This window comes from Apteryx mantelli, chromosome 2 (assembly GCF_036417845.1).
Source record: "Apteryx mantelli isolate bAptMan1 chromosome 2, bAptMan1.hap1, whole genome shotgun sequence".
Taxonomy (NCBI): Eukaryota; Metazoa; Chordata; class Aves; order Apterygiformes; family Apterygidae; genus Apteryx; species Apteryx mantelli.
Genome location: NC_089979.1, coordinates 39,543,607 through 39,569,211, shown reverse-complemented (window position 1 = coordinate 39,569,211; position 25,605 = coordinate 39,543,607). Strand labels below are relative to the sequence as shown.

Genomic DNA, 25,605 nt, shown 5'->3' with positions numbered 1-25,605 from the left:
CATTGAATTTAAGATCTCCTAGCTGCAGGAATGCTGTATTGTTTCAGGTGAAAGCTGAGAGCATACATACGCCAGGAGCATACCTACTGCATTACAACTGCTAACAGCCAGTCAGTCCACGCAACTCCAGAAATGTGTTATGGCATGGTATCAGGTCCCTGTTATAAGTTGCTTTAATCTACAAATCTGCTCCCATTGGCCCACTCCATTCACTAACATAGACGTAACCTAAGGTCTGCATCTCTCTGTATAAGGTACCTGCCCAGTGTGAATGTCCTTAGTTTGAATACTTCTGCTTGAGATGTTTTTCTGTGGGCAGTGGCATTGCGTACATTAAAAAAAAAAGACTAAGATACAACTTCAGGTATAGAAAGGTCTAAAATAAAGCATTTGATGAGAGCTTTGTGATTTTATTTTTTTAGTACAGTTGACTAATTTTTTTGACCATAGTTTTATGCCACTTGTAAGGTTTGTCACACGCATTTATGTATCTGGGGGGATGGATAACTGTACATCACAGCAACACTTCAGGTTATCGAAACTTAAATGGTTTTAGGGTGGGGGTTTCTCATGTTTTAGCCTAGTTTAGTGCATAAAACCAATAACTATAAAAGTGAGGCTATCACTTAACCGGACTGAGTTACATTGTTGCAAATGTCAGAGTTCAGCTGCAATAATCTGAAACACTTTGAAAACAAGACACCAGGTGACCAGACTTCAGCAGAGATCTCTGGGCAACAATCCACCATCTGTTCCGACACCCTGGCCAGAGCTGTTGGTCTGGCAGGGGAACCCAGTGAACAAGGGGAGGGACACAGCACCAAACATTAAAGGAGAACCTTCCTGTCATGTTTGGGGGGAGGCATAGACTTCTCCCCATCTCCTAATTACTTAGTTTCACTGAAATTAATTGGCTTTTTTTTTTTTTTTTTTTTTTAATGTTATGGCACTGTGCTGTTCTGGGACTAATTCTACTGTTATTTGTACTGCAGAGCAAGTTAAGTAGTATATCTATCTAGTCCAGGCCTGAGAGAGACTCAAGTAGTCAATACATTGATTTATAGTCACTGTAATTAATAGAATGCAAGCTACACTTTATTGTGGCTGCTATAACTTGTAGAAAACTACAAATCACACACAATTATTTTAACTGCTTTTAATTTTATATAGTGGCAATAGAGCATTAAATACAAAACTTGAAACCAAAAGTAACTTTCAAAAGGGTGTTTTAAAGGCATTTAAAAGAACATGCTGAAGACTTAATCAGACTCAATCAGTAAAATTGAGGGTAGAACATTTTGAAAGGAAGGTGTTTTGTGTACATATTAACACCATTTCAAGTTTTACACCAGAAAACATCCTCCTTGATCATGCAATCTATGTTCCAGTTATAAGCAGCAAGGCTTTATTCCTCTTCTGTAACCTAAACAGAGCTATTCAGGTGTTTGCATTTAAAAAGAAGTGCTGCATTTTTCTGTTTTCTAGAAAACAGAAGCTCTAAGAGGCACTTGTACTTGTTCCAGTAGTCGGATAAACTTGGAACGTTAAATAGCCAGACTCAGCTTTAAGTTCATCTACAGTCAAAGAAAACTTCACTTAAGTGTGCAGCTAAGTTATAGCTTTCTAGGTTTCTGAGCAGTGTTTTTTGGCCTGGATTTTATTTTTGTTTGAGCCCCCTCTACAGCTGTGGATAGAGGCATGGACTCAGCTAGTTGATTAATCAACTATCTCTGTACAGGTCTGGCAGCAAAGAGCTGCCATGGGAAATGCCCAAGAGGACTTCCCCTGAAAAACAGATTATGTGCAACAGCTTAAAATATCTCTTCCCTGCAAATAGTACCAGGAGGGTTTGTGCAGTCCCCAGACATCTGGGGTTAAAAAGGTGTCCACAAGTATCTCTTAGTTGCAGCAATCTATTTTTAGCAACTTGCACCCCTCCCAGTACTTTGTACCTTTTTTCTTATCTACACCACTTCTACACTTGTTAGCACATACTCTGACATTAATTATTTTACTCTATGCTGCTATCTACTTTTTTTTTCAAATTCATTGGACTGCCTTTACAGAGGCTCCCACAAGCATGATTTACTCACTTTTTGTGCGCTGTTTGTTGGACACCAGATGATACAAGAGGGTTTTACTCTCTTCCCCTTGCAAGCTCATTTGAGAAAACATGCTACTTAAATCTGCCTCAAAGGTCACCTGGTACATGACATTCTAAGTTTTTGCTTTGTTTCTGTATAAAGCAGAATATATTCAATTTTCCTTTGGGCTAAAAAATTGCTAAAGCTATGTTTAAGAGAATGACTGATATTTAGTTTGATACTAAATTTTTCATGTCATAGTGCAAGTTACAGTTAAAGCTCAAATGACTCATGTTAACTTAAGGGTGTATCACTGTCATTATTGCCATGTATACAAATTGCGTTAAGGTGGTCAGTTAATGGCAAGAATGTCATATAGGTAACTTAGTGTTAATGAACTAAAACCACAAGTCTGAGTAGAAAGCCAGGTTTGAATAAAAAATTAATACCTGAGTTTAACAAGTCAAATCTATCCCTTTTAAGTCACATACAAACATGCACCTCAAACAACATGTTTAGTGCCTCAATTCTACATTTCACGTTAGTTTTTTTTTTCCTGCATTGTAGGAGACCACTCAGTACTAGTGCTATTTGCAACACTCAGTAAAAAACAGTTTACAGTCTTTCATGTAGTGATCTTGATACATTAAGATTTTTCAATTAAAGTCTTCATTTTTCCTGTCGACTTCAGCATGTGCGGTCCAAACTGAGAAGAAAAGCAGAACCACATTAAGATTGCTTTCAACAGGGACACCTAGTTGAGCTTTTACCCATCCATGTTGTAAGTGAAGCTAGAACTCGGGCAGAGATAGTTTCCTTATCATCCTGCTTCTTGGGATGTGGACTTTGCCCCCTTCACCACCACAAGATAAGGGGAAACTTGTGTCAGTGATCAAGTTACATTACTCAGGTTAGGCAGCTAACCATCTCCTGGAGCAGCTCTCTCTAGAGACACTTCACTCTGCCACAGCAAAATAAGTAAAGATAGATGCAGTATCTTTAGAAGCTGACAACCAACTGCTCTAGTAGGTGTTTCTTGACAATATTTCTGTTCTTTTTGTGTCCTGCTTTTTTGTGCAAGTCCTTATAAAACTACGCAGGATATCATACAAGAACTGCTCTAGCAAAGAGGTTACATATTGATAGATAACTGATGATAGATGTTTATTAGACAGCTCATTACAGATAAATAGTCTGTCATTTGACAAATGAAAACATTCACTTTTCTTAGCTGCTGGGGCTTGATGTTCCTTCTTCTCACAAGAGCTGGACTTTAAATTTCAAAATGGAAAGTCATGAAAAACCCACATGTGAGTAAAGCATGGCCAAATTTTTCTTTTTTTTTTTTTTTCTTTTTGGTAGCCTCAGCTGCTGGAAACAACTGATTGATTCTTTGGGAATTTCTAGCCTTTTGGTTATGAAGAAGAGCCTGACAGTTACAGGTATACACCTTAAAGGCCTAAAACAGAAGGCAACTAAGGCAACATTAATAAGCTCAAATTTTCAGAAGTCCTGAGATTTGTGGCTTGGCAATCTAATTTTCCTCAGAACTCAGTTCAGAGTACAGCCAGTTCTTTTGGTCAAGTCCCTTTGAATTCGGGAGTTTCACCTGCATTTTCCCAAATGAACAAAGGAAAAATAAAGATTATTTTCCCTTTCTGTTTCTGCAGCAGAAGGCTTCAAGAATTGCTTACTAACAAAACTGACTTATACTTCATTAGAAAAGATTTTTAGCCTGTTTTGTAAATAGGTGTATACTGCTAGAACTTGCACCTTGAATATTAAGTGCTTAAAAAGCCTTTACTTTGGTTTCAAAGCAATCTGAAATAAACTAAAGCCCTTAACTTGTACTATGTCTGTGGCAGATATTTTAAATAACTTCATTTTAACATTCTCACACTGTAAAGAAACTTTGAATACACTCAGCATTTCCAGTTACTAGAAAAAACCCTCCATATAACAAGATCCGGCAGGCATTTTGAACAATATGCTTTCAGTATTCCCAGGAATGGCTGATATGTTTCAAGATCTTGCTCCAAATTCTGCCTTTAATTGCACATGGAATATCTGAATGTTTAAGGTTAGTAATAACAAGCAAGCTCCAGGAATTTCTCAGTTCCGATTCATCTCTGGTATGAGACCTTAGGAATCAAGTCTTCAGCACTCCACATGCCCAATAAAATAAATAATTTTCTTATTTTTTCTTACTTTAAAAGTCTAATAGTGTTTGTTATACCTCAGTCCAAAGCAGCACAAAATCTCAAGATGTGAGTCTAAAAACAAAATGGATGCTTGCCACAATTCCTGGCATATCGGCAATACTTAATGGGGTTTTGTGCACACACACTCTTAGGTATTTGTATATTTTGGCAGAAAGATTTTTGTTGGCTCTCACAACAAGTATCGTTTATTCCAAGCATGTGTTCAGAACCACAGTACTCACCAGCACTACTTCGGTCTTTGTTTCAGACTTTGGAATCACTTTTTCAGTTTCACTTTGGCTGTCACTTCGGTATCGATAAGCAAATTTCTTTTTGAGAGCTTCTGCTATTAACGCTGCAGGATCTGTAGGGTCAGCTACTTTAGATTTTGTACCTTCTGATGATCTGGAAAAGAAAATGAAAAGCTTTAACATAGTTCAAAACAAAGCTTTAGAAATTGTGAAAACTTTCGCATTCCCATTTGTTTGTCAAATGTTACGTCAGCATCAGTCTCAACTTGAAATAATTTTCCATAAATCAAAGATAAATCTTTAAAGTTAATATACTTAATGTCTTACCTTTTCACTGAGCGTAGTTTCACGCTATTCATATCTTTGAGGATTTCTAGCATGTTTGGTATTTCAGGTTTCTTTGGTCCATTTTCTATGAGAGACTGCCCACAGTTTGTTTTTTTGTTTTTCCGTTCTTTAATGAGCTCAATTGCAGACATACTCCGTTGTAGACTTGCGGGAGGAAGCGGGGGAGGTGGAGGAGGTGGTGGTGGTGGTGGCGGCGACAACACAACAGGGACAGCAGCTGAAGCAACTGGACTTAACCCAACTACAAATAAAACATGCATTTCATGTAAGTTTAGTTGCAATTGCCCTTTATACCTCAACAAATGCTCAGGTAATATCTTCAGTTCTCCCCTACACCTCTCCCTTTCAGATTATTACAGAACTTGCTCATTCCTAAGCCACCTAAATAAATTTTCCCCAAAGTGTGAAAACTGCTGAGTTTCCAATTCAAGTTCTAGGTGCAGTCGTATCTTTACTGCAAACCTATGAAATAGGATGGACGTCACAATGTCTTTTACTGATGTTCTGCTTTTCATGCTATCAGTATTTCACTCCTGAAAGGCTGGTACTGATCTGGAAGTCAAACGTGCTATGTGAGCAGTAGTTCTGCTAACTCAGCAGTGATTCTTTCTAGTTATCTTGAGAAATGAAGACCTTACCATACAAGATTCTTAGAAGTAAACTGCAGAGCTCAACTAGTGCTTAAATTCAAGTTTATTCCAGCTCTGTGAGGTAGTGATGTTTTTAGGCCAGCTAATCATCTGTCTGAACAGATAAATTCTCAGGATAGTCTTGATTTTAAATTTTCTGCATGCTTTGGGTAAAAATTGGAAGTTATAAATATAAAAGCAGTAACAATTTGACAAACAAATCAAGAAACCTCTTTTCAAATGCTTCTCTGAAGAAATGAGCAAAACCAATCCAAACCAGATTGATAAGGTAAAGAGTCTACTGTGAATACATAGTGTCATTACCATATTCTACCAGAAGAGGGAGGTAAAGATGATAAAATCAAGTCAAAGGCAAAATTCAAGTTTCCTAATAAATAGAGGATAAGGGAAGATGATGAAAAGTAAGTTATTAGTTATTTGGCAAAACCCCCCACAATAATTACAATTCAACACTGAAACCAAGTGATCCTTTAAACTATTTCAGGGTTTTGAATTTGAACAGTTATGGAAAAATAAAGTGACTGCTATCAGTTCACACAAATACTAAACTAGAACATGTTCTAAGGAATCAGATTATGATCCAATGCATAAAGATAGGCAAAGCAATGTATTTTCTACACCTATTCTAACTTAGAAATGAGTGAAAACTGACAGGCTATCTGCAATGCTTTAGTGATGATAGGCTTAGAACTGGACAGAGGCCGCAGGTGAGGGGAAGAGGAGAAAGAAACTTGGGAAAGAAAATTCCTGCTGGGAACAGTGCACCACTTTTGGTTCCATTTGAACAAAGGCACTTGTCCCAGGGATGATTCCAGTAAACAATGCATCTCCTTTTCTGCTATTTATTTCATAAGCTTGAGATGTAAACTCATGAGCTGTGCTCTGAGCAGAAAGCTCTTTTTCATACCTCTTTACTCATCCACAGATTCAGAATTCTGGCAACCTTTCACACAAACACAAAGACTTCTGGAATACTAGAAAACATAGCATGCCTTTCGTCTGCAAGAAATATTCTGTATTCCTCCATTAGCATGCTATGGCTGACCACTATACTAACCACAACAATATGGAAAAAGTGTTCGGTCTTGCAGTATCTCACAAGAATTAGTATATTATTAGTTGTAATAGGGACAAACTTCTTAACTATTTTGTGTTAAGAGTATAGCAAATTTCTTACCTGCTGTCAGATTCTGCTGTTCTTGCAAGATTACAATTTTGGCTATTTGTGCTCTTAAAGTGGCTAGTTCATTTTCGAGAGCACTGATCTTCTGCAGAGCTTCTTCATTTGCGGTCACTGTGCTCCTGGACACTGGTTCTTCTTGTAACAGGTTTGGTAAGTACACCTGTCTTCCAGAGTGGTGTAGTTCACCTGAAAGAGGCTGGGCTGTTTTTGACCAAACTTCTGATCTATAACAGAAATATCACAAGACTGCTTTTATTAAAGGCTTTCTAATAAATACTAAAAAGAACAAAAGCTGCAATATATAGGAACCATGAATAAAAGCTGAAGACCTGACTTTAAAATGTAATTTGTCTTTTCACAAATCACTTCCACCAAAACATTATAGAGCTTAAAGTAAACAAGTTTCAAATTCTTTCTGTCTATGTCACTATCTGATGGTACTTCTCTTTCCATGGAGGCAGAATACAACTTTGTTTTTTAAACCTTTCTGTGTTAATGTATCTCAATAACAACCTGTGAGGAGAGGAAGGAATAACCAAGGATACCCTTTTTTGATCATCAGAAATAGTGTTACAGCTTATTTTGCAGGTATTGGAATTCTACTGCATTTTTTTCTTCAAAATACAACATTTTTTGTCCTGAAGGACATGAGGTTGCAAATTTTTAAAAGAAAAGTTGGTAATGCTAAGGGTTTGTTTAATTCCTAGATTTTAGGAGAACAGAGAAATACATTTCCCCCCCTCCAATTTCTATTTCTCTGCTCATATCTGTAATTGTATTTTTGTTGCAATTAAGACTTTTAAAAAAGCCTGCCCAAATGGTACCATTTTTCTCCATGGCTTGCAAATATTCATTTGTAGTTGGTTCCTTTTAAGAGGAAGGAAGTTTCTTGGTTCCACAGCATATTTTGTACCATTTTTTGTCTTCTGAAGTGACAGCCCTGGTCTGACAGTATTCAGCTTCCATTTCAGTACTTTTGAGGGCATGGAGCATGTGAAATAGTTTAGTGCCATAGAAGCTGCTTATCAGAAAACAGGAAAAGGGAATGATGTGAAGTTTTCCACCACAGTAAATAAAACTAAAGAGACAAACTTCATGCAATAAAGAGTCCATAGCTTCCCTTCTCTTTCTCTCAAGAGCAAGAAAAGGCAACTCTGTTACCTTCCTTTATTACCCACCAAAGCTCAAGCTATGTTAAACACATGGGGCATTACCAAGCATCTACAGTCAAATAAGCAGCTACAAAAGGTTATATTCACCACAGACACCATCATTTTTGAAATACTATTTATCTGAAGTAGAACTGATAATGACTAATGATAATAGGTTATCATAAACATGAATACATTAGAACTACAGTTCTAATTATGAGCATATACTTCGCTCTCACCTTATTCCCAAAACCTCTCAAGCAGGCCAGGACTGCACTGCTTACTCAAACATGAGAATAAGAACTGCGACTAGTGATAGGACTTCAAGATGCCTGCAGAATGGCTCTAGACTATATAGCTTAAGAGTGCTATCACTCTGGATACATATGTTAAGCTGCTCTTGATAAGCATTGCGTTAGATCTGCAGTGGTGCTAGGCCTAAAACAAAAGCCAAGATTTAAGGCTAGAACAAGCTCTGTGTTCTGACCACCTCAGCACAGTGTTCATTACGCATTTGAATCTTTCACAACACTGATATAAAACATCAGCATAACTTGGAGTAATTTGATTAAGCAGATCTGAATATTATCAAAAGTGTTAAGATTTAGGTGGTGTTACCTAGGTAGGAATAGAGAACAACTACAGCTGAGAAGAGGACAGGATGCCTCCTACAGCAGCGATCTCCCTGCTCTTCCTAAGTAAGGTAAAAGAGCCAGCAGTCACTCCACCCTAAAACTTGCCTTCTAGAAACTCTTTAAAAGGAGCAGAATAGCTGAAAGCAAAGGCACTTTGGCTCAGAGCAGTAATGGTGTTTTTAAAAAAATTTCCTGATTGGGATTTACTGCTGTGGAAAAATATTGTGCTTGAAGTGTCACCTCTGCTCTGACTAGGGGTAGAGGAAAAATGATCTGTCATTTAGTTGTTTCCTCTGTAAAACTACATTCAGAAAAAAATATGACTGCAAAACTGTTTACTGAATTATACAGTGAATATATATTTAACAGTAACATCTATGTGATCTCTTCAGACCAGAGAAATTTCAGATGTCTGGAAAACACCTAATGCATTGTATAAACAAAAGAAACTGTGCACACTGAAATACACATATATGCAGGATCATATTTTCTTTTGCTAAGTAATTCACCTACAATGTTCCACTATAAGCTGTCTTAAGGTCACCATATATCTGCATGATTACTTCAGCCCCATCCCACATCCATCTGTCCCCCCACACCTCTTCATATGCAGACATCTCAGCAAAAATACCAGTCCTACATCTTTTTATAAAGGGTCCCTTAAAGCAACAGCAAGCTATTCTCCCTGTTGTCTCCATTAAACTAAATAGCTTTATATTCAATCCAAAAACATTTCTGTGCAAACAAAAATAGTAGTGGCCAGTAAATTACCTCTGCGTTAAATCTGTTTTACAAATACTGTTTCTTCAAACAAGTTGTTGATTTCTGCAACTCTCCTTTGAGTTAGTAAAATTAATGTTGCAATGCTAAAATGTATGTCATGCAAAGCTTTGGGGTAGCAAGTTACGCTGGAGGACATCTAAACCATTAATAACCTATTTTGTGCTTTCACATTAAGAACAGTATCCTCCAGTAATCTCTGAAGCCAACAATCTGTGCCTTTCTCTGGAAGGTCAGTTTGTTTATAAGAAAAATTTCCTCTGCACTACAGAACTGTATCTTTGTTTCCAGCTAGTCTGAGCAGCAATTTGGGTAGGCTGGAACAATACAGAGCTTCATCACTTCAGCCAACCTGGTTCAGGCAGTTACAGAGCTATGTAGCACTCTTTACCCAACACAACAGTACCTATCCCATAATTCTGAACATGGGGGCTCACACACTTCCCTGCCAGTTTTCCTTATGAAGCTTAAAGACAAAATATAAAGTCATAATGTCATAAGACTCTTTGCCAGTCTGAAAAACTTTAACCAGAAAGGTGAAAAACAATAGGCCACTTATTGGATCGTCAGAATTAGCATTGCCACTAATTAGGAAACCCTACAATATACCAACTCATGCTAATTAAACCCTCTGAAGAATTGGAGAAGGATGCAATGGTGCCTTACCACACCAGACATTTTTGTGGGGACAAGGTTGAAGGACATTGTCATGCTCCAATTCTTTGTAGTAAATAAGTAAATAAAAACACAGTCTCCTGTATCTGTTCTCAAACTGCAGTCTTTCATTCACAATCCTGTTAGGCTGACCTCTACCACCTCCCTTCCAGTACCTGCCTTCTGGTACTGGACAGGTGATATCTAGCAATAACTCTTCCCTCTCTCTTCTCCAAGCATTCAAGTGCTCTTCATTGAGTGTTATGCACTGTAGATTCTCATCAGAAAAAAAGCTATTTTTTCCTCAGTTCATAACTTCAAATAGATTTAAGGATTTAAGGAGCATACCTGAGCCTTGTAGAAACTTCACTTTCCTCTTGAGCAATCCATCCCACATCGGCAAAGGAGGCCACTGCATCTTCTCTAAGTTGATTAGGATGGTTTCCTTCTGTGGCATGAGAAGTAAGCTGAATTTTAAAGATAAGATTGAAGGTTTTAAGAGTCATTTTTCCTAACTCATTTCACAGTTATTTTAACTAGCACAGTAGACTAATATTTTTAATGAGGCTGGATGTAACTATTATACAGACATGCATGAAACATACTTGTAGACTGAGCACACTTGTTACTGTCCTGGGCTTGGTCCAGAACCTATTTCAGGGACAAAATTTTGCCCTCTTTCACTCTAGTCTGCTGCACACTTCACAGAAGCTATTTTTGTTTTTAAGGTGCATGGCTAGCTACCTATACTACCACGTGAAGTTACTGAACAGTGTAAATCCAGTGCAAATTGTTACATTAAAGACAAGCAAACATCAACATTCATAAGTAGTTAGCTATATTAACTCAAATAATATGTTTTGTTTTATGGTACTCACGACCAGTAGTTAAAAAAAAAGACCATCATTAGGGCTACTACTACTTCTCAAGTTTTATAATCAGATTAGTACATTATTTTAGAGTGAAATTCTGCTGAAATGTGCTTCTCTTTCCATATAACTTCCAGAATTTCTGCACAAGAATAAGGCTGTGTTCATTACAAGAAGAAGAAAAAAATCACTTTTGCTAGCTCAGTAATAGCAAGAACTTTGAGTGACAGGTAGCATGCAATCCTAAGGGAATACACTGTTTGTTAGCAATCTCGTTTACTGCATGCTGAAAAAACTGACCATTTTTCAACATGGTTCTGCCATTAGCTTTTAAGTTATTTGGAACCAAAGGTGAGCAAGGCTCCAGAAATCGGAACTTCTCTTACATTTAAAATTAAACAACCTTAACACAGGTTTTAAAAATTGTTTAAACCATCAATATATGCTCTATAACCTATACAAAATGGTTTCAAATATACTTTGAAATATTGGCTGCTTCTCCAAGTTAGAGAAGGGCATGTGTACTCAGTCACTGGACTGCTGATCACTCTGGTCTCAGTATCTTAGCAAAAAACAGCTATTGAAATATCTTTCGGTAATTTCTTCTGCTCAGTCTGTTGCCCTGAGTTACTCATCTCCAATGCAACTAAGCCACCTCTCTTGCTTGTATTACATGTACTTCTGCATGCCAAATTTGCACATGAATTGTGCAAACGTTTGTTGCTACCTGCTGCTGGTAGGGGCAGCTAGTGATATTATACACCGGCCTATTAAGATGGCTTTGATCCATCCTGTTAGCGCTCAGATCAATTTCAAGGCAACCTCCCTCTCTAAGAGGAAAGTATAATGTAGCAGCAACTACAAAAATCTTAGCATTAACCTAAATTTGTAGCAGAGCTAGCACAATAAGACTACAGTCTTGATTGAATAAAACCATTTCTGAAGAGCATTCACAGGTATTTTAGCTGTAGCCTTTGCTACGTGAATACTAGGAAGATAGAAGTTGTGGGTTTGGGGTTTTTTCCCAGGAGTTTTTATAAACAGCTTTGGAAATTGAGATTAGTCATCTTCACCTCACACACTCACAACTTCTGTGTGAGCCTTTATCACAGCTCCCAGGAGTGTATATTGGCACCAGAAGATCATTTGGAAACAACAGGGTTTTTTCCAGGTAGCATCAGCACAGATGGTAAAATGTTTATCACATTAACAGTTGTGCCTAATACCATAACAGTCTGCCTCTCTTTAAAACAGTCTAGAGAATACTATATTGCATGTTAAAATTTTCATTGTTTGATGTTTCCTTAGATTTTTTTCCTTTTTAAAAAATCAAAAGAATTTAATGACCACAGCATCAATATTAATGTTAACAGCGATAAAAAAAATACATCATACATTATCCACTTCTTGCAGATGACATAGATTTTCTCGATGATAATGGAAATATTGGAGACTATTACCATAAAAAAATTAAAGATATTTAAATAAGGTACTACCTGTACTTGCATCAAAAATCATTTTATAAGTCAACACTAAAGAATGCATTTACCATTGCAGTTTTCTGCATTGTGAGTTAAATGTTTTTAATCCAACATTTAGTAGCAAGCCTTCTGGTATATGGTGATGCATGTTTCCTCTTACTTTTTTTAATTCATATTTATATGTAAATGGAATTAGCTTGTTACGCATATACAGATGTTTCTTTTGTCTAACTATCCCTAAAAATCAGAATGCCTTCCACAGTAGCAGATTTAGAATTCCAAGACGAGCCAAGATTTTACTTGATTTTAAACATTAAAAATCAATGCCCATCTAAAATCTTTGCTTGCCTGTAGAATGATGTTTAAACAACCCTGCTGACTACACTATTCCTCCAGCCTTTCCTGGCTGAAGGACAGTTGGACAGCTGCTCCGCCAGCACCTGAAACGGTGAACAGAGTGCTGAAACCTGGGAAGAGATCAGGCTTTAAAGTGATTTTTGCCATTAAGAGATCCAATCCTATTAAACAGTCAATTGCATGAGTTCAAGCAGTGAAAGCAGCTTGTTTCTCCTTCCTCTCAAAACTATGTAGTTGCCTCGCCCCACCTTTCACAGGCTTTTTTGTCTATTTTAGCATATATATGCTTGTGTATAAGCAAACACACACGCCTGTGGATTTCACACCCATTATTCCAAGAACTTCCAGAGAAGAAACTACACACACTGTACTGTTTTGGGTGCTGTCAAAGCAGGACCCCTACTTTTTGTTTTCTCCAGGACTTGGAATGTAGAATAAATACTTTTATAAGTGTAAGGATAGAATAAAACCCCTAATTTCAAGTTACTGGCATACTTAGGTATTAAACATTTGGAAATACTTCTTCAAGTAAGACAAAGTTGCTACGATTTTTCAAGTTATCCCAGTAAACTCTGATGTTTCCTACACTCAGACCAATTACTTAGGAGACTTGTATTCCATTATAGAGCTTTGCATCAACAAGCAGAAGGGACACAGAACTATAGCTGCGATGCAGCAGCTGCAGCACATCAGATTAGTAATGTAGGAGGAGGAAGGCCCCTACCTTATGAGACTGTTGTAGGTTTGTTTGAATATAACCTGTCTACCGTCATAAGTTCAACTTTTTTTTTTTTCTCCTAAAGACTATAGATAAACCTAAAAATACGACATAAGAGGGAAATTTATGAACCATTTTCATGTGTTCATGCCATATAGAGTATTTAAGGTAAGCTCTGCCATTGCTTACTGAATGCATTAGCAGCATTTATCAAATCACATAAATGTTGACTGTGTCAAAATCCTCAGAGAGGGATGTTATGACAGTCTGTAGACCACAAAAAAATCAGAATGTCTTGCTATTACTCTGTTTTTAGACTATCAGAATAAAAGTATGCTAGAAGGAAGAATGAACATAACGGAGAGATTCTGTCAATATCTTTTATCTATTTATCATAAACAAAATGAAGACCTGTAGAAAGTTTGTTGTTCTTAGATGCAGTTAGAAACACTGATGATATACATGCACCCTCAGATGAGGCAAGTAAGTTTTGGGTTGGTTTTTAAAAAAAGTGACTTACAGCAAGGTTCAGTGCATGGTCCTTTCATACTATAGCTAAAGCTGGCAAGAAAGAAAAAGGAAGAGACAGCTATAGGAAAGTGTCAGTTGCAACAGCATAAAAACAGTCAAGACTGGTATTGAACTTCACTACAGAATCTTAACACTGAGATAAAGACATAAAAAGCAGATAACAGCATCACACTTTTTCATGTTCAGCAGTTCATAAATTAAAATAGTTTAAAGCCTGCATAAATCATAAAAGCTTTAATGTGTTTAAAGTCTCAATTTTGTAATATTTCAAATTTAATCAACTATGACAGTTGTACTTCTATTTTTAGAATCCCTTCCTTTCATCTAATAGAAGATCAATGTTTATACTTAGTATGTGTAAAATCTAAGTGAAGCTGACAGTGCCTCTAGGAGGAAAAAAGGCAACTATTCTGTTTGTTCTAACACAGAATTTGGATGAACATACATACTCTTTTTAATTTCAACATTAAAAATATTCAGGAAAAGGTTTCTCAAATGTATCTTACAGCTCTCTGCAAGTACATAAAACAGCAGTATTTTCTTCTGCATACTGTATATTAAGAGAGAGCATTATTTGCCTAATTATTTGCAAATGAAGATCATCTTGCTTTATAGTAGGGAAATCAGACACATCATAGGAGGACCTCAGTTTCTTTCAAATCCAAGGCAAAGGGAGCCATACTCTTAGTATAACTACCATTAAGTACACATCCAAAAGTTCAAGTCCAGCATGCCATTTTGTTCTCCCTTCCACCTGCACAAATGCCTCCCTCCTCCCACTCCATTTATATATTTATTTAAGTTTCACAAAGTCACTACCAGTGAAAGATGCTTGGTCGCCTAGTTAATTATCTAAGCAAGGCAAAGACCATACCAAAAAGGCTTCTACATCAATCTAAACTATCTGATTTTGTACTGCAATCTCAAATCCAAATATTGTTTATACATTTTGCATAGGCTAAAGAAATAAATTGAAACTGAAAATTTTACCTATGTAGAAATTAACTTGTCTCAGTGTGGATGCAGAAATGATTCCCACCATTTGACTTTATGTTCTCCTCCCTTGCTTAACCTAGGGAGTATTCCTTTCAGCTTGAATCTCAGATACTAAATTTCTCCATTTCTATATCTCCCCCATCCCCAGCATACACAGAGCTGAAGATGGCATGTGTAACAGTTTCCACTTTCCCATCTGTTCCTGAAAGACGTGTTATAAAGAACACAGGTTTTTTCCTCCTCTTAAGTCTTTACTCTCACTCTTTACCCTCCCACCACATGCAGTCGAAGTTAGAAGCAAACAAGTTGGAAAGTTGCACAGAATTGATATTCCCCTTTCACCTACACAGTTCTAGCCTTGTATTTAAAAAAAGCAAACAGGGAACTCATGTTATCTTTTAAATAATTTTTGCTTTCAGATAAAGTTATTTTCCCAAACATTTTTAAGTAACACTGTTCATCTTTACATGCCTCTTAAGCCTAGTTCACAAGTACTGTTTCTAAAAATACGTTTCAGATGTTTCTCTCTTAAGAGTAGGATTTTTTTCCTGGTATAACTTTTTAATACTGTACTATGTCATTTTAGACGTTAATTTCTTTAGAAAAAAATTCTGTTTCAAGTTTCATCACGTGCGTGGTTGCAACACCGATTTGGGTTTCAGGCAGTATAGAAGCTGAAGAATCCAGATGTGAAAAAAATCTGAACTAGAAAGAAGTAAACTAATTTTTCTTTTGTGCCAAGTTTATCATGTTCTGCTTTTAAGAACCCTGCAGTCAATCTTTTCTAATGTCCTGACAATTTGCTAAAGTCTTTTGATGCAAAAGCAATTCCCATTAATCAGTGTAGTGAAACATGTATTCTAAACGGTTGAGAATACCTACCTGAAACCGAACTCTTGGACACTGGATGAGAGAGAGGTTACTACCAATTTTTCTTACAATACTTCGAGATGAACCGTAAGGCTTGCTTGACCAAAGTACCTAAATGGGAAGGAAAAAAAAAAAAAAAGTCACCTGTTAGGCTATTTATTTTATACTCTTTAGGATCAGTTTTTCCGTATCCTTCCAAACTACACTTCAGCTAAAGCTATGCATGATTTAAAATGTTTTTTTCAATGGGGATTAGATGTGCCTTCTTTTATTGTACTTAAAGATGAGAATGTTTGCTCTACTATTTATTCTAGTTGTACGGAATAAAATGAGACTTTAATCCTGGGAGAATACTAGGAAATGAGCCAGAACAGAAGCCAGAAGAAGAGAGTGGTATAAGCAGGAAAGATTTCAGCAGAGAGAAAGGCAACAGGAACAATACAAAAAAGAATAAAGAATGATAGGAAGACCGCAGCACTATTAACAGAGTACATGGTTAATAAACAGTTAGAGCACTGGTAATTTAAAAAATTTGGACAGTGATTACTTACGGCTGTAAATTGAACCTGCTACTCAGATCTTAGCTTTTAACAGTTCATAGCTTCAAGCAAACTCAACATCCTGTTAGAAGGCTGCCCAACAAAGAAAAGCTAGAGCAAGTCCAAGCTATTAATACTAAAACAACCCTTATAGGTAATAGCTATATTTCTTGTGTGATTAGTGTAATGCAGCTGTGGGCACTTCACAACACACAGCTGAATAACATTTTGATATAGTAAGCAGAGATCACTATTCTTGTATTTTGATAGTTCTATTAAGAAAAAGAATGATATTTATCCCCAGATTATATTAGCTCAGAAACTTCATGAGAACATCTTGTCTGGTTCTATACTCAAGTATCTTTCCTTCCTCTGACTTTAATGGAACGTATAACTTTTGACAAAATAAATTTGCATTGCGTGTATTCTATATTGGATTCCCACATCTGAGCTGCAGCTCTGCCAATCCCCCTCTCAGACTCAGTTTGTCCATTATATGAACTGTACATCCTCTCATGATTAACATGCAGCTAACTTTTAATGCAAATTTTAGGAATGTAAAGTAGTCTACTGGTACTACACTATGGACTACTCAAACAAAGACTTCACATTTATGACTATCATGTTATTGTTTGTCTGTATGTCTGAACAAAAAGTATGTAAATCAGGAGGCCTCAAGAAAGAATCACTGGCAAATGGTACCACAGTAATACAATCTCATTATTTACAACAAATTCTGATGTTAGAAGCACAATTGTTGAAAATAGCCTCAAAGTGATGTTGTGTTGGAAAAAAATAGTATTAATCAAGGGAAGGCTTGGTAAGTTATATAAGTACTTTCACAACAGCAGAAGAGCCTAGTCTACAAGCTGTATGACCAACCTAAGTGCAGTGTACTTCAAACAGTTGGTTAAACTTGTTTGCAGATTGTTCACATGATAGGAAAAGATATTGACTAGGTCTCAGATCCTCAAAAGTGTTTGGCACCCAAATGCCATTGAGGTTTTTCAACAAACAGTGGTTTGGTGCACCAAAACTTTCAACGACTTACTTTTGTTAATTCAAGATATACCTAAACAGTATTTTCAGAAAACTGCACGCAAGCTGTGCCAGAAGGTATGTAAATAAAGTCAGCACATTGCTCAGCTAAGTTAGTAAGTCTCAGCAGTGCTCTACCCATGCTCACACAACTTGTTGTTGACTTGAAGCACTGGCAGAGCAAGTCTGCAAAATATTACTTAGTCATACCCTCTTATTGCATCAGTGCTTTGCTGTTCTCCAGAACAGCTGATACTCAGAAGTGTAATTACATTATCACAAGCTTGATAGAAGTAGAGAAGGGGGCGGGGGGAGAAGAGATTAAACCATGGGTTTTGCCCCCTATTTAGATTGTAAGATGATGCTGAAAATGACCAGGACAAACACCCATGGTAGTCCAGTGTGTTTTGATACTTTGAATTTTCAAATTTATACTGCATGGAACCTCAGGTCTGAGTTCTAATAAAATCCTAAAATATTGATTCTTACTGGTCACTGTAACTTATGAGGTATGTTAGTATTGCTATCTATAAATGCCTGAGAATAATAAAAGCTTCTACCACTATCATCAGAATCAGAACCATCTTTCTCAGGGGTTTAAGTACTGCAAGTAGCTGCTAAGCAATTCCACACTATTAAAACATTAGACTATACTGACATCTTTTGGAGATTACTGCACTGAGGCCAATACTTCTGCTCAAAATAGCTCTCTAAAAGACCCAGTGACATAACAGTTGCTTTGCAGCAGATCTTTCTCTCTCTCTCCCTCTCTCTCTCTCCCTCCCCCCTCCCTCCCCCCTCCCTCCCTCTCTCTCCCTCCCTCCCTCCAAGAAAACATATACAAGTTCCTACAAGAGGAGAGCTATGCATGTACATTCCTCTGTTTCCCCAATAAAGAACACAGCCATGTTGCTCTCATGTACCATACCACTTCCAGGAAAAGAGGTAAACGTTGCACAAACTATCATCATCTCAGTTTCACAGGGCTTTTCATAACTTCAAGACAAGAGCAAAGAAGTAAGAATGTTTAAGAATTAATGTCACTGTCAGAAGGCTGTTGAAAATTTTATTTTTCCCAGCATGAAAGCACTGTTTACAGTGTAACTATACAGATACTTCAGTGTCCAAGCAGTAAATGTCATACTTTTTCAGTATTTCAGAATCATACCAGTATCAAGTATTTAAAGTGTTCTGCTAGAATAGATGAGCACAAACTAAAATGTATCAAGTGCTTTCCATACCTGACTTCCTGAAAAAAAAAATGAAGCAAGTCTGAAACACTTACTGAGTCCATGTTTAATCCAACTTGTTCAAAAGCCATCCTAATTAAGCGCTTAACCCAGCAAATCATCTGGAATGGAAAACGCCTTTTCAAACTTGGACTTAAGCCTTCCGGACCTACAGGGCTGAAGAGGTTCCATAGTCCTTCTGAAATGAGAAATGTAAACATTTTAGAAGCCTGTCCTGGAACATATACAGGAGTAAATTGGTACATGCATTCCAAAAAACAAACTTTAGAAACAGTTACTGAAAACAAGACACTTTCAGAGACAACAATTCCTACTCCTGCAAAGCACAGACAGCCAGTAGCTATTTATTCAGTACAGGCTATAGAGTTTTTTAGTAGTATCACTTTTAAGAATCAAAGCTGTTGCAAAATTAATGCTGAAAGAGCTGTGGATATAACTGCTAACTTGAGCTTGAACAACTTCAACAACAAGAACCAAAGGCCTTCAACAACTGTAAGTGAGCAAAGAGCACTATGGAATGCCCACAACTGGGGACTAACACTGAGATTAAAGGGCCATACTCTTATCTAAAACTCTTCTGTATGCAACAAACAACTACAGAAAGCAGATCATCTCTCTTCATCCACATTCTCTGACAGCTTTGTTTCCTCCATTTTCCCACAACTGAGGAGAGAAAGGAAATATGGAAAAATGACTAATGCAAGAAAATAACCAGAAACAGTGTAGATGTGGGACCTGAAGATATTCAAGTGATTTATGAAGTTGGCCAGATTTCCGATTGTGTCTATTTATATGTACTACCATTTACTTAAATCAAGATGTTTTTATTGCTCCTCTAGTGAAAACTTTTTTTTTTTTTTAAGTTTGCTTTATACCAGTCATAACTTGGATGTCATTAAGAAGTCTGTGCCACCAAAAACAAAAAGGAAGACATATATTTAGGTTCATATTTGTTTTGTGTATCAGACTAGAAACAAAACTGTGTGGAACCAGCCTGAAGAACAAATTTGTAGCGTGAACAACAGTGTTGCAAAGCCACTACATAATGATGACTAAAGCAATGTAACAGCAAGAAACTGATACTTAGGAAGGTTGAAAGTCAGGAGATGGAAAAGTTATGCAGTATGAAAGTGTTCGCAAGCATTACAGTTAAATGATCACTGTTTCCATCACAAGCATATTCTTTTAACAGTTTACAATTCCTTAGGTAATAACCTACTTCTGGTGGAAACTTGGCAGGAATAGCTCTACTCTACAGATATCTTTTTTTAGACAGTTTTTTTTAAGTTATTAGTTTCTCACCACCGCATGAAAACATATCTAATAGGATTTTCTTTTGTTTCCTGAAGAAACTAGGATACTAACCTATCAGCTATAGGATGACCAATGAGAAGAAAAGTTATTTAAAAAAAAGAAAGAGAGAGAGAGAGAGCAAACCCACCTTCATGAGATTAGAATGGAAACTGCAATTGTCATGAGAAAAACCAACAGGAAAAATAATGGGCTACCTATCAAACAACCATTAACAAAAGGTGCAGTCATACAAAATAAATAAAAAGCTCTCTAAGTCATGGACTACCAAAAGCTGGAAAAATCTACTAGGGAAGCATTACCATCTGTTGCTCTATTCTTCCTTGAGGCATCCACTATTCTTCCTTTAAACACGCTACTGGATTGGATGGATCTTTAATCATATTTCACCTGTTCAGCTTTTAAACAAGGAAGAATACAACTCTTTTTATATGCCCAAAATTAGATTTGGCATCATATCTGGTATTGTAGAGATATCCTGACACAAGAGATGAAAGACATACTATTTTAAAAGGGGAAATCTGTTCGAAAAAGTGTGCTGCATGTGACATACTCTGCCTTACTGCAAATTTCAGACTTGTTGAACAGGTATTATGGAAATCAAAGACAAGAAGAATAGAAGCAGCGTAAAGACATTCAAACAAAAGAAGAGAAAAGTAGAAAAGGTATTTCTGAGTAATTGATAGGATAGGTCTGTCTCATAATGGAAAGTGATGGGAATACAAAGAGATGACAGCCTGCATCCTAACATACTGCTCTTTCAACAGATAACCAGGCCAAAGTCCCCAAAATGCAGTCAGCATCATGTTTTGTTTCAGAAAGTGGAAGAGAAAAAGGGATTATTTTGATTCTGATCAACTGGATGGACTGAGTTTTTAAAGACAGAAGATAATGAAGAAGAAAGTAAAAAGAGAGTGACAGAATATCCTCTGAGGAGAGCAGAACAAGTCTAGAAAGTTACTGTGAACTCAAGAAACTGAGCGGTAAAAAAGTAAAGGAATGATACAAAAACTGATAAGATAACTTATTAAAGGCACAACAGCAGATGCAGAAGAAAGGTAAGAAGTAAAATAACATTAGAACAACAGAACAGTATGAATATGAAATAGTAATTAAAAGGCTAAGGTACAAAATGGGTTCCAGATAAAACAGATATAAAAAACAAAACAAAACAACAAAAAAGCCAAACTACGAATGTATTAGAACTAAGAAGAAGACAAGAGATATAACCATTAACTAACAGGGAAGGAGAGAAAATAATAATTGAGACAGTTGTTAGAACAGTTGTTAGAAAACTCTAATAAGTTATAAGCAAGCAAGATGACAGAATCTAATGAAATTCACCTTGAACAACTCAAAAATTAGCCAAAGCAACTTCTGAAATATTAGTGATTACTTTTAGAAACTTGCAAAATATCAATGAGATCCAGAAGACCCAGGAATAAGAGAAGGAGCATGATTGCATAAGAATAGTCCAAAATACTTATTCTGCCCTAAAATGCATTGCATGACTGCACGAATAATAGTCCAAAATACTTACCCTGCTTTAAAACATTTTGGTGACCATTTATAGTTACAGGTTTCAAGATTTCAATGACTGAACACAAAAGAGCATTTATTCTACAGAACAACTACTTAAATAAGATGATTATACATAGTTCAGATTATAATCATTGTTTTTTCAGAAATCTAAAAACTTAAAGTACCTAAAGCTGTGGTCACCAACTCCTGGCTCTTGTCAATGAGCTGTCTGCTCATGCTGAAGAAAACACAAAAGTCTATCCATAACAAAGTGCCGACCAGCTCCTGGATATCGGCATGGCAGTAAGGAAAACCACCATGTTTCAATAACCTCTAGCTAAGCTGTCATCTAAACGGAGATCTAAAAGGAGAATGTATCTAAGTATATCACTTTGATGTTTTTATGAGGCCTATTAGTTTTTCAGAATTATCCCCAGACAAACTCGATGCTCATTTCTCCCAGACTCTATTGCACTATACCTTTCTTCATAAATCTCAATTATTTCACAATCATTCTATATGCCAAGCACACAAAGGGTTCATTCCAAATGAAACTGTTGGACAGCAAGAATGAAAACATTAACAAATTTTTCTCTCATGCTTTGTGTAGATGCCAATTTCAGAAGTGGGAATTAAACATTTGTTATTTACTAATCTGGAATAAAATCTCATTTCAAAAATTGATGCTTGCTTTATTTATCATTTATCTTCTTGCTTGTACCTAAACTAAAAATAATAGTAGTTTCATTCCCATACAGCTTCCACAACTCAATTACTACAATAAAATTCCCCAAGTGATACTAACATTTCTATAAAATACAGTACTTCCACTGTGCTTAAGTGAAACTATGGAAGCGATAACCAGTAGTCATAGGCAAGACTCACAAAAGAGGTTAGAAGAATAATAGCACAGAGAATCACATTTCACTGCATAAAGCAGTCTGGGGGTAGGAGTTTCATGAGTTCTTCATTTATGAAATTCTATTTATCCAGAAATTAACAATGCTCAATAATTCTCTCTCTGATATGGAAATGTGCAGGAATTTCCTGTTTCAGAAATTAAGATGTCTGCATTTTTGAGTGCTGGGGTTCTCACTTCAGCCTCCTTGAACTCTCTTTTGCCCCCATTTTTCACAACCACCTTTGCAGGTGTCACTCAATACTTTCATATCAGATATCAATGCACAAAGCTGAGAGATAATACCACTTATAAATTATAAAATGCTAATGAAATAAATATAAAGGCTCCGGAGGGAATACACATAAAGTATATTAGTCAGTATATATGAAATGGAACCCTTCTTAGCCAGGCTCTCAAGTGAGCGCTACACATGAAAGACAAGAAAAAAAATGAGATGCATCTGTCTTCAAACTGGCATTCTTTTATGCGTTTATGTGAAATCCCTTTCAAATTATGAGTTCTGTCTTAAAAAGAAGTATAATACTCATATTTTTCTTACTAAAGGAAGTTTTTTTCTCATTTATGTAAAACCCACACCAAAATAAAAGAAAATGATTTATGGTCTTGATGCAGATGAGCCTTACACAAAAAATAAACAAATGCACAAAATCTGAAAAGTGACAGGCCTAATCTCTAAACTGAAAAAGTATGTGCAAGTCTAGTAGGTACAAAGCTTTCAAAGACATATGGTTTCAGAGGGATACTAACTACTTCAAAAATCATGTACAAAAAAGGAGGTTTCCTTATTTCAGCAGGAAACTAGGGCATGCATGTCTTCACAGTCTTTAACATTGCCCAAGCTCATCTAATGAAATTATATCCATAGGGAAATATATTAAAGAATTACTAAGGAAAGATAAAAGCCAACAGGAAATTATCACAGTGGCAGCAAACCAAGCACACAGGAAGAATCTTCTGATAAAGGACTAGCCCTCTCCCAAATCAACACTTACCATTTATAAGCAACATGACTATTTGGCAGATCACACAGTCACTATACAGAAGCCTGCTCTTTGGCTTGGAAACCACAAATAATATTAAGTGCCCTACTACTTTGAGGTACAGCTGTCCAGAAAGATACATTAAGAGAGATAAAAGCCAGTGAATACTACAGAAACAACTAGGGGTGTATCTAAGCTAATTTCAGTATGAAATCTAAAGCAAGAATTGAAAATAATACATATTATCAATATAAGTTTTTAACGCTTTCTTAAGAATATAATCTAGTCACATGTACCACCAAGTGCAAAAGCGACACGTTAACCATATCTTGCCAGTTAATGATGGAGAGAAAAAAAAAATCATTTTTGAGCATTAGTTTAACCAAAAGCCTTTGCTCAACAGAAATTACATCATTTACATCTACATGGTAAAATATGATATTGTGTAGAGATAAGCGAGCTGCTTAACATCTCTAAACCATACAGTACTATACTATACAGACATACTCATACACCCACACTTTCCTGATGGAGTTCCCTAGTCGCTCCTGCCTGGGAACTCCAGTCCCCCTCATATGCCTTTTGAGAAACAACAGAATGCAATTTTTTTAAACAAAAAAGCATTTCTGAAAAAACATTTAAAATGTTCTCTACTTTTCCCCCAAAATCTTAGTAGTGACTTTGAGTTCCTACATGAAGCAACTGGATTCCAACTAGTGACCTCTGTGAAAAAATTATTTTGATTCAACAAGTTAACTGGAAGTTTTAGAGCCGACGTGGAGAAAACTCAGCTCCCTTTTTTCTTTTTCACCTACGTAAAGCGTGTATCAGAAGACAGAATTATTTCCTTTTGATTTATTCTTTATAAGCCTTGTCTTCACAGTAGCTGTAATCCTATGTGCAAGGGCAGCATGTAAATATTAATAAAGTCTTGCTGACGCTATCAGACAGAGATCAATGCGCTGTGGAAGATGTCAGTATTCAGTCCAACTCCACTTACACTTGATATTTGGAAACTTGACAGCTTGTTAAACAAAATAAAAACGAGTATCTAACAAGTGACCTATGGCTGTTACAGGAGAACACCAGCAATATCAGTAAAGGAATACAAACTAAACCTCCGATGTTTAAAGGGAACTGAGCACCAAACCTCATACGATTAAGCTCCTTTTCTATGTGTTACCTCCTTTAAATCCTCCTTTAAAGCAAAACAAAACTTCTCTGAAACTTCCTAGCATTATCTCCAGATTATTTCCGTTTCGGCTGGGTTGCTTTCGCCAGCGACAGCTTCGCTCTCCGACGCCGCGCGCCGCGGCGGGAGGTTGCAGGCGCGCCCCAGCGACCGCGACCGCCAGCGCGGCCCGCCCGGAGCGGCCTTGCCCCCGCCGCCTGCCCTGGGCGCCCGGGCAGAAAGGCGGCGGCGGCGCGCTGAGCCTCCGAGCCCGGGTGGCGCCCCCCGGCCGGGCCGCCGGGACCGGGCGCCCCCGGCAGCCCTGCCGCGCGAGGGGGGAAGCGATGGCAGGGGGCGCCCGGGGGGGGGGGGGACACCCGCCATCCCACCCCGCGTCGCCTCGCCTCACCCGCCGTGCGGCTGCCGCCGCCTCGCTCTCTCACCCGCTTCTCCCTCCGCCCTCGTGACCCCCCGCCGGCAGCCAATCCGCAGCCGCCTCGGCGCCGCCCCGGCCAATAGGCGCCGCGCCCGCGGGAGGCGGGTTCTCCGCAGGCGGCGATTCGGCGACCTACCCGGCAGCCACCGGGCCCAGAGGACACGGGCGAAGCTGCCCGCTCCCCGAGCGCGGTCAGAGGGCGCCCGCCCCACGTGACCCCGCCCTCCCGCCGGGCGGGGGCTCAGCGGAGACCCATTGGTCGCCCCGTTGGGCTCGCGGCGGTGGCGTAAGAACGGGAATTCCGGCGCCGGCCGCGAGGCAGTGACGTAAGCGGGCCGGCGGCCGTTGCGCAGCCTCCGGGCGCGGTGCGGCCGCCAAGCGGGAGTGACGATAACTCGTTACCGCTGTCCGCGAGCGCGCCGCTCCAGCGTGCGCTGCCGGGGGAGGGGGGGCTGCCGGGGCCAGGCATAGGTGTTCTCAGAAAGAACATATATTTAAGGGTTATTTATATTTATATATTTTTAAGGGTTATTTATATTTCAAATTTTTAAAGTTAGTAACGTTTATTGGAAATTGCAGAGTAAAACCAGTGCAAACGTTTCTAAACTCAAAAGGGTCAACTTGACTGGAGCAGAAAACCTGAAAGTGAAAAAGATGAGAAAACCCTTCAAAGAACGT

The 25,605-nt window shown here is 37.8% G+C and overlaps 1 protein-coding gene across 3 annotated transcripts; it reads right to left on the bottom strand.

Annotated features, from left to right (window-relative positions):
• Positions 1 to 1,085: 1,085 nt before the first annotated feature.
• Positions 1,086 to 24,954, bottom strand: MTFR1 (mitochondrial fission regulator 1). Of its 3 annotated transcripts, none has more exons than XM_067290506.1 (8): positions 21,604 to 21,777; positions 18,622 to 18,764; positions 15,772 to 15,870; positions 10,286 to 10,404; positions 6,712 to 6,941; positions 4,864 to 5,125; positions 4,528 to 4,690; positions 1,086 to 2,790 (listed from the first exon to the last, which is right to left on the bottom strand). In XM_067290506.1, the coding sequence occupies exons 1-8, from the start codon at positions 21,653 to 21,655 to the stop codon at positions 2,731 to 2,733; spliced, it is 1,128 nt and encodes a 375-aa protein (XP_067146607.1). In that variant the 5' UTR covers positions 21,656 to 21,777; the 3' UTR covers positions 1,086 to 2,730. The 3 variants fall into 3 exon arrangements, with proteins under 3 accessions (XP_067146607.1, XP_067146609.1, XP_067146608.1); XM_067290508.1 differs by lacking the exon at positions 21,604 to 21,777 and adding an exon at positions 24,935 to 24,954 and having other exon boundaries at positions 1,087 to 2,790; XM_067290507.1 differs by lacking the exon at positions 21,604 to 21,777 and adding an exon at positions 24,901 to 24,931 and having other exon boundaries at positions 1,087 to 2,790.
• Between the last annotated feature and the right edge of the window lie 651 nt (positions 24,955 to 25,605).

Bases quoted from the DNA above. Each gene is read 5' to 3' on its own strand.
- MTFR1 (XM_067290506.1), bottom strand. From the start codon at position 21,655: ATGAGCAGACAGCTCATTGACAAGAGCCAGGAGTTGGTGACCACAGCT. The intron at 15,871-18,621 runs GTAAGTGTTTCA...CTTCCCATTTAG, and splicing joins TTGGATTAAACATGGACTCA to GTACTTTGGTCAAGCAAGCC. The intron at 5,126-6,711 runs GTAAGAAATTTG...TTTTATTTGTAG, and splicing joins ACAGCAGAATCTGACAGCAG to TTGGGTTAAGTCCAGTTGCT.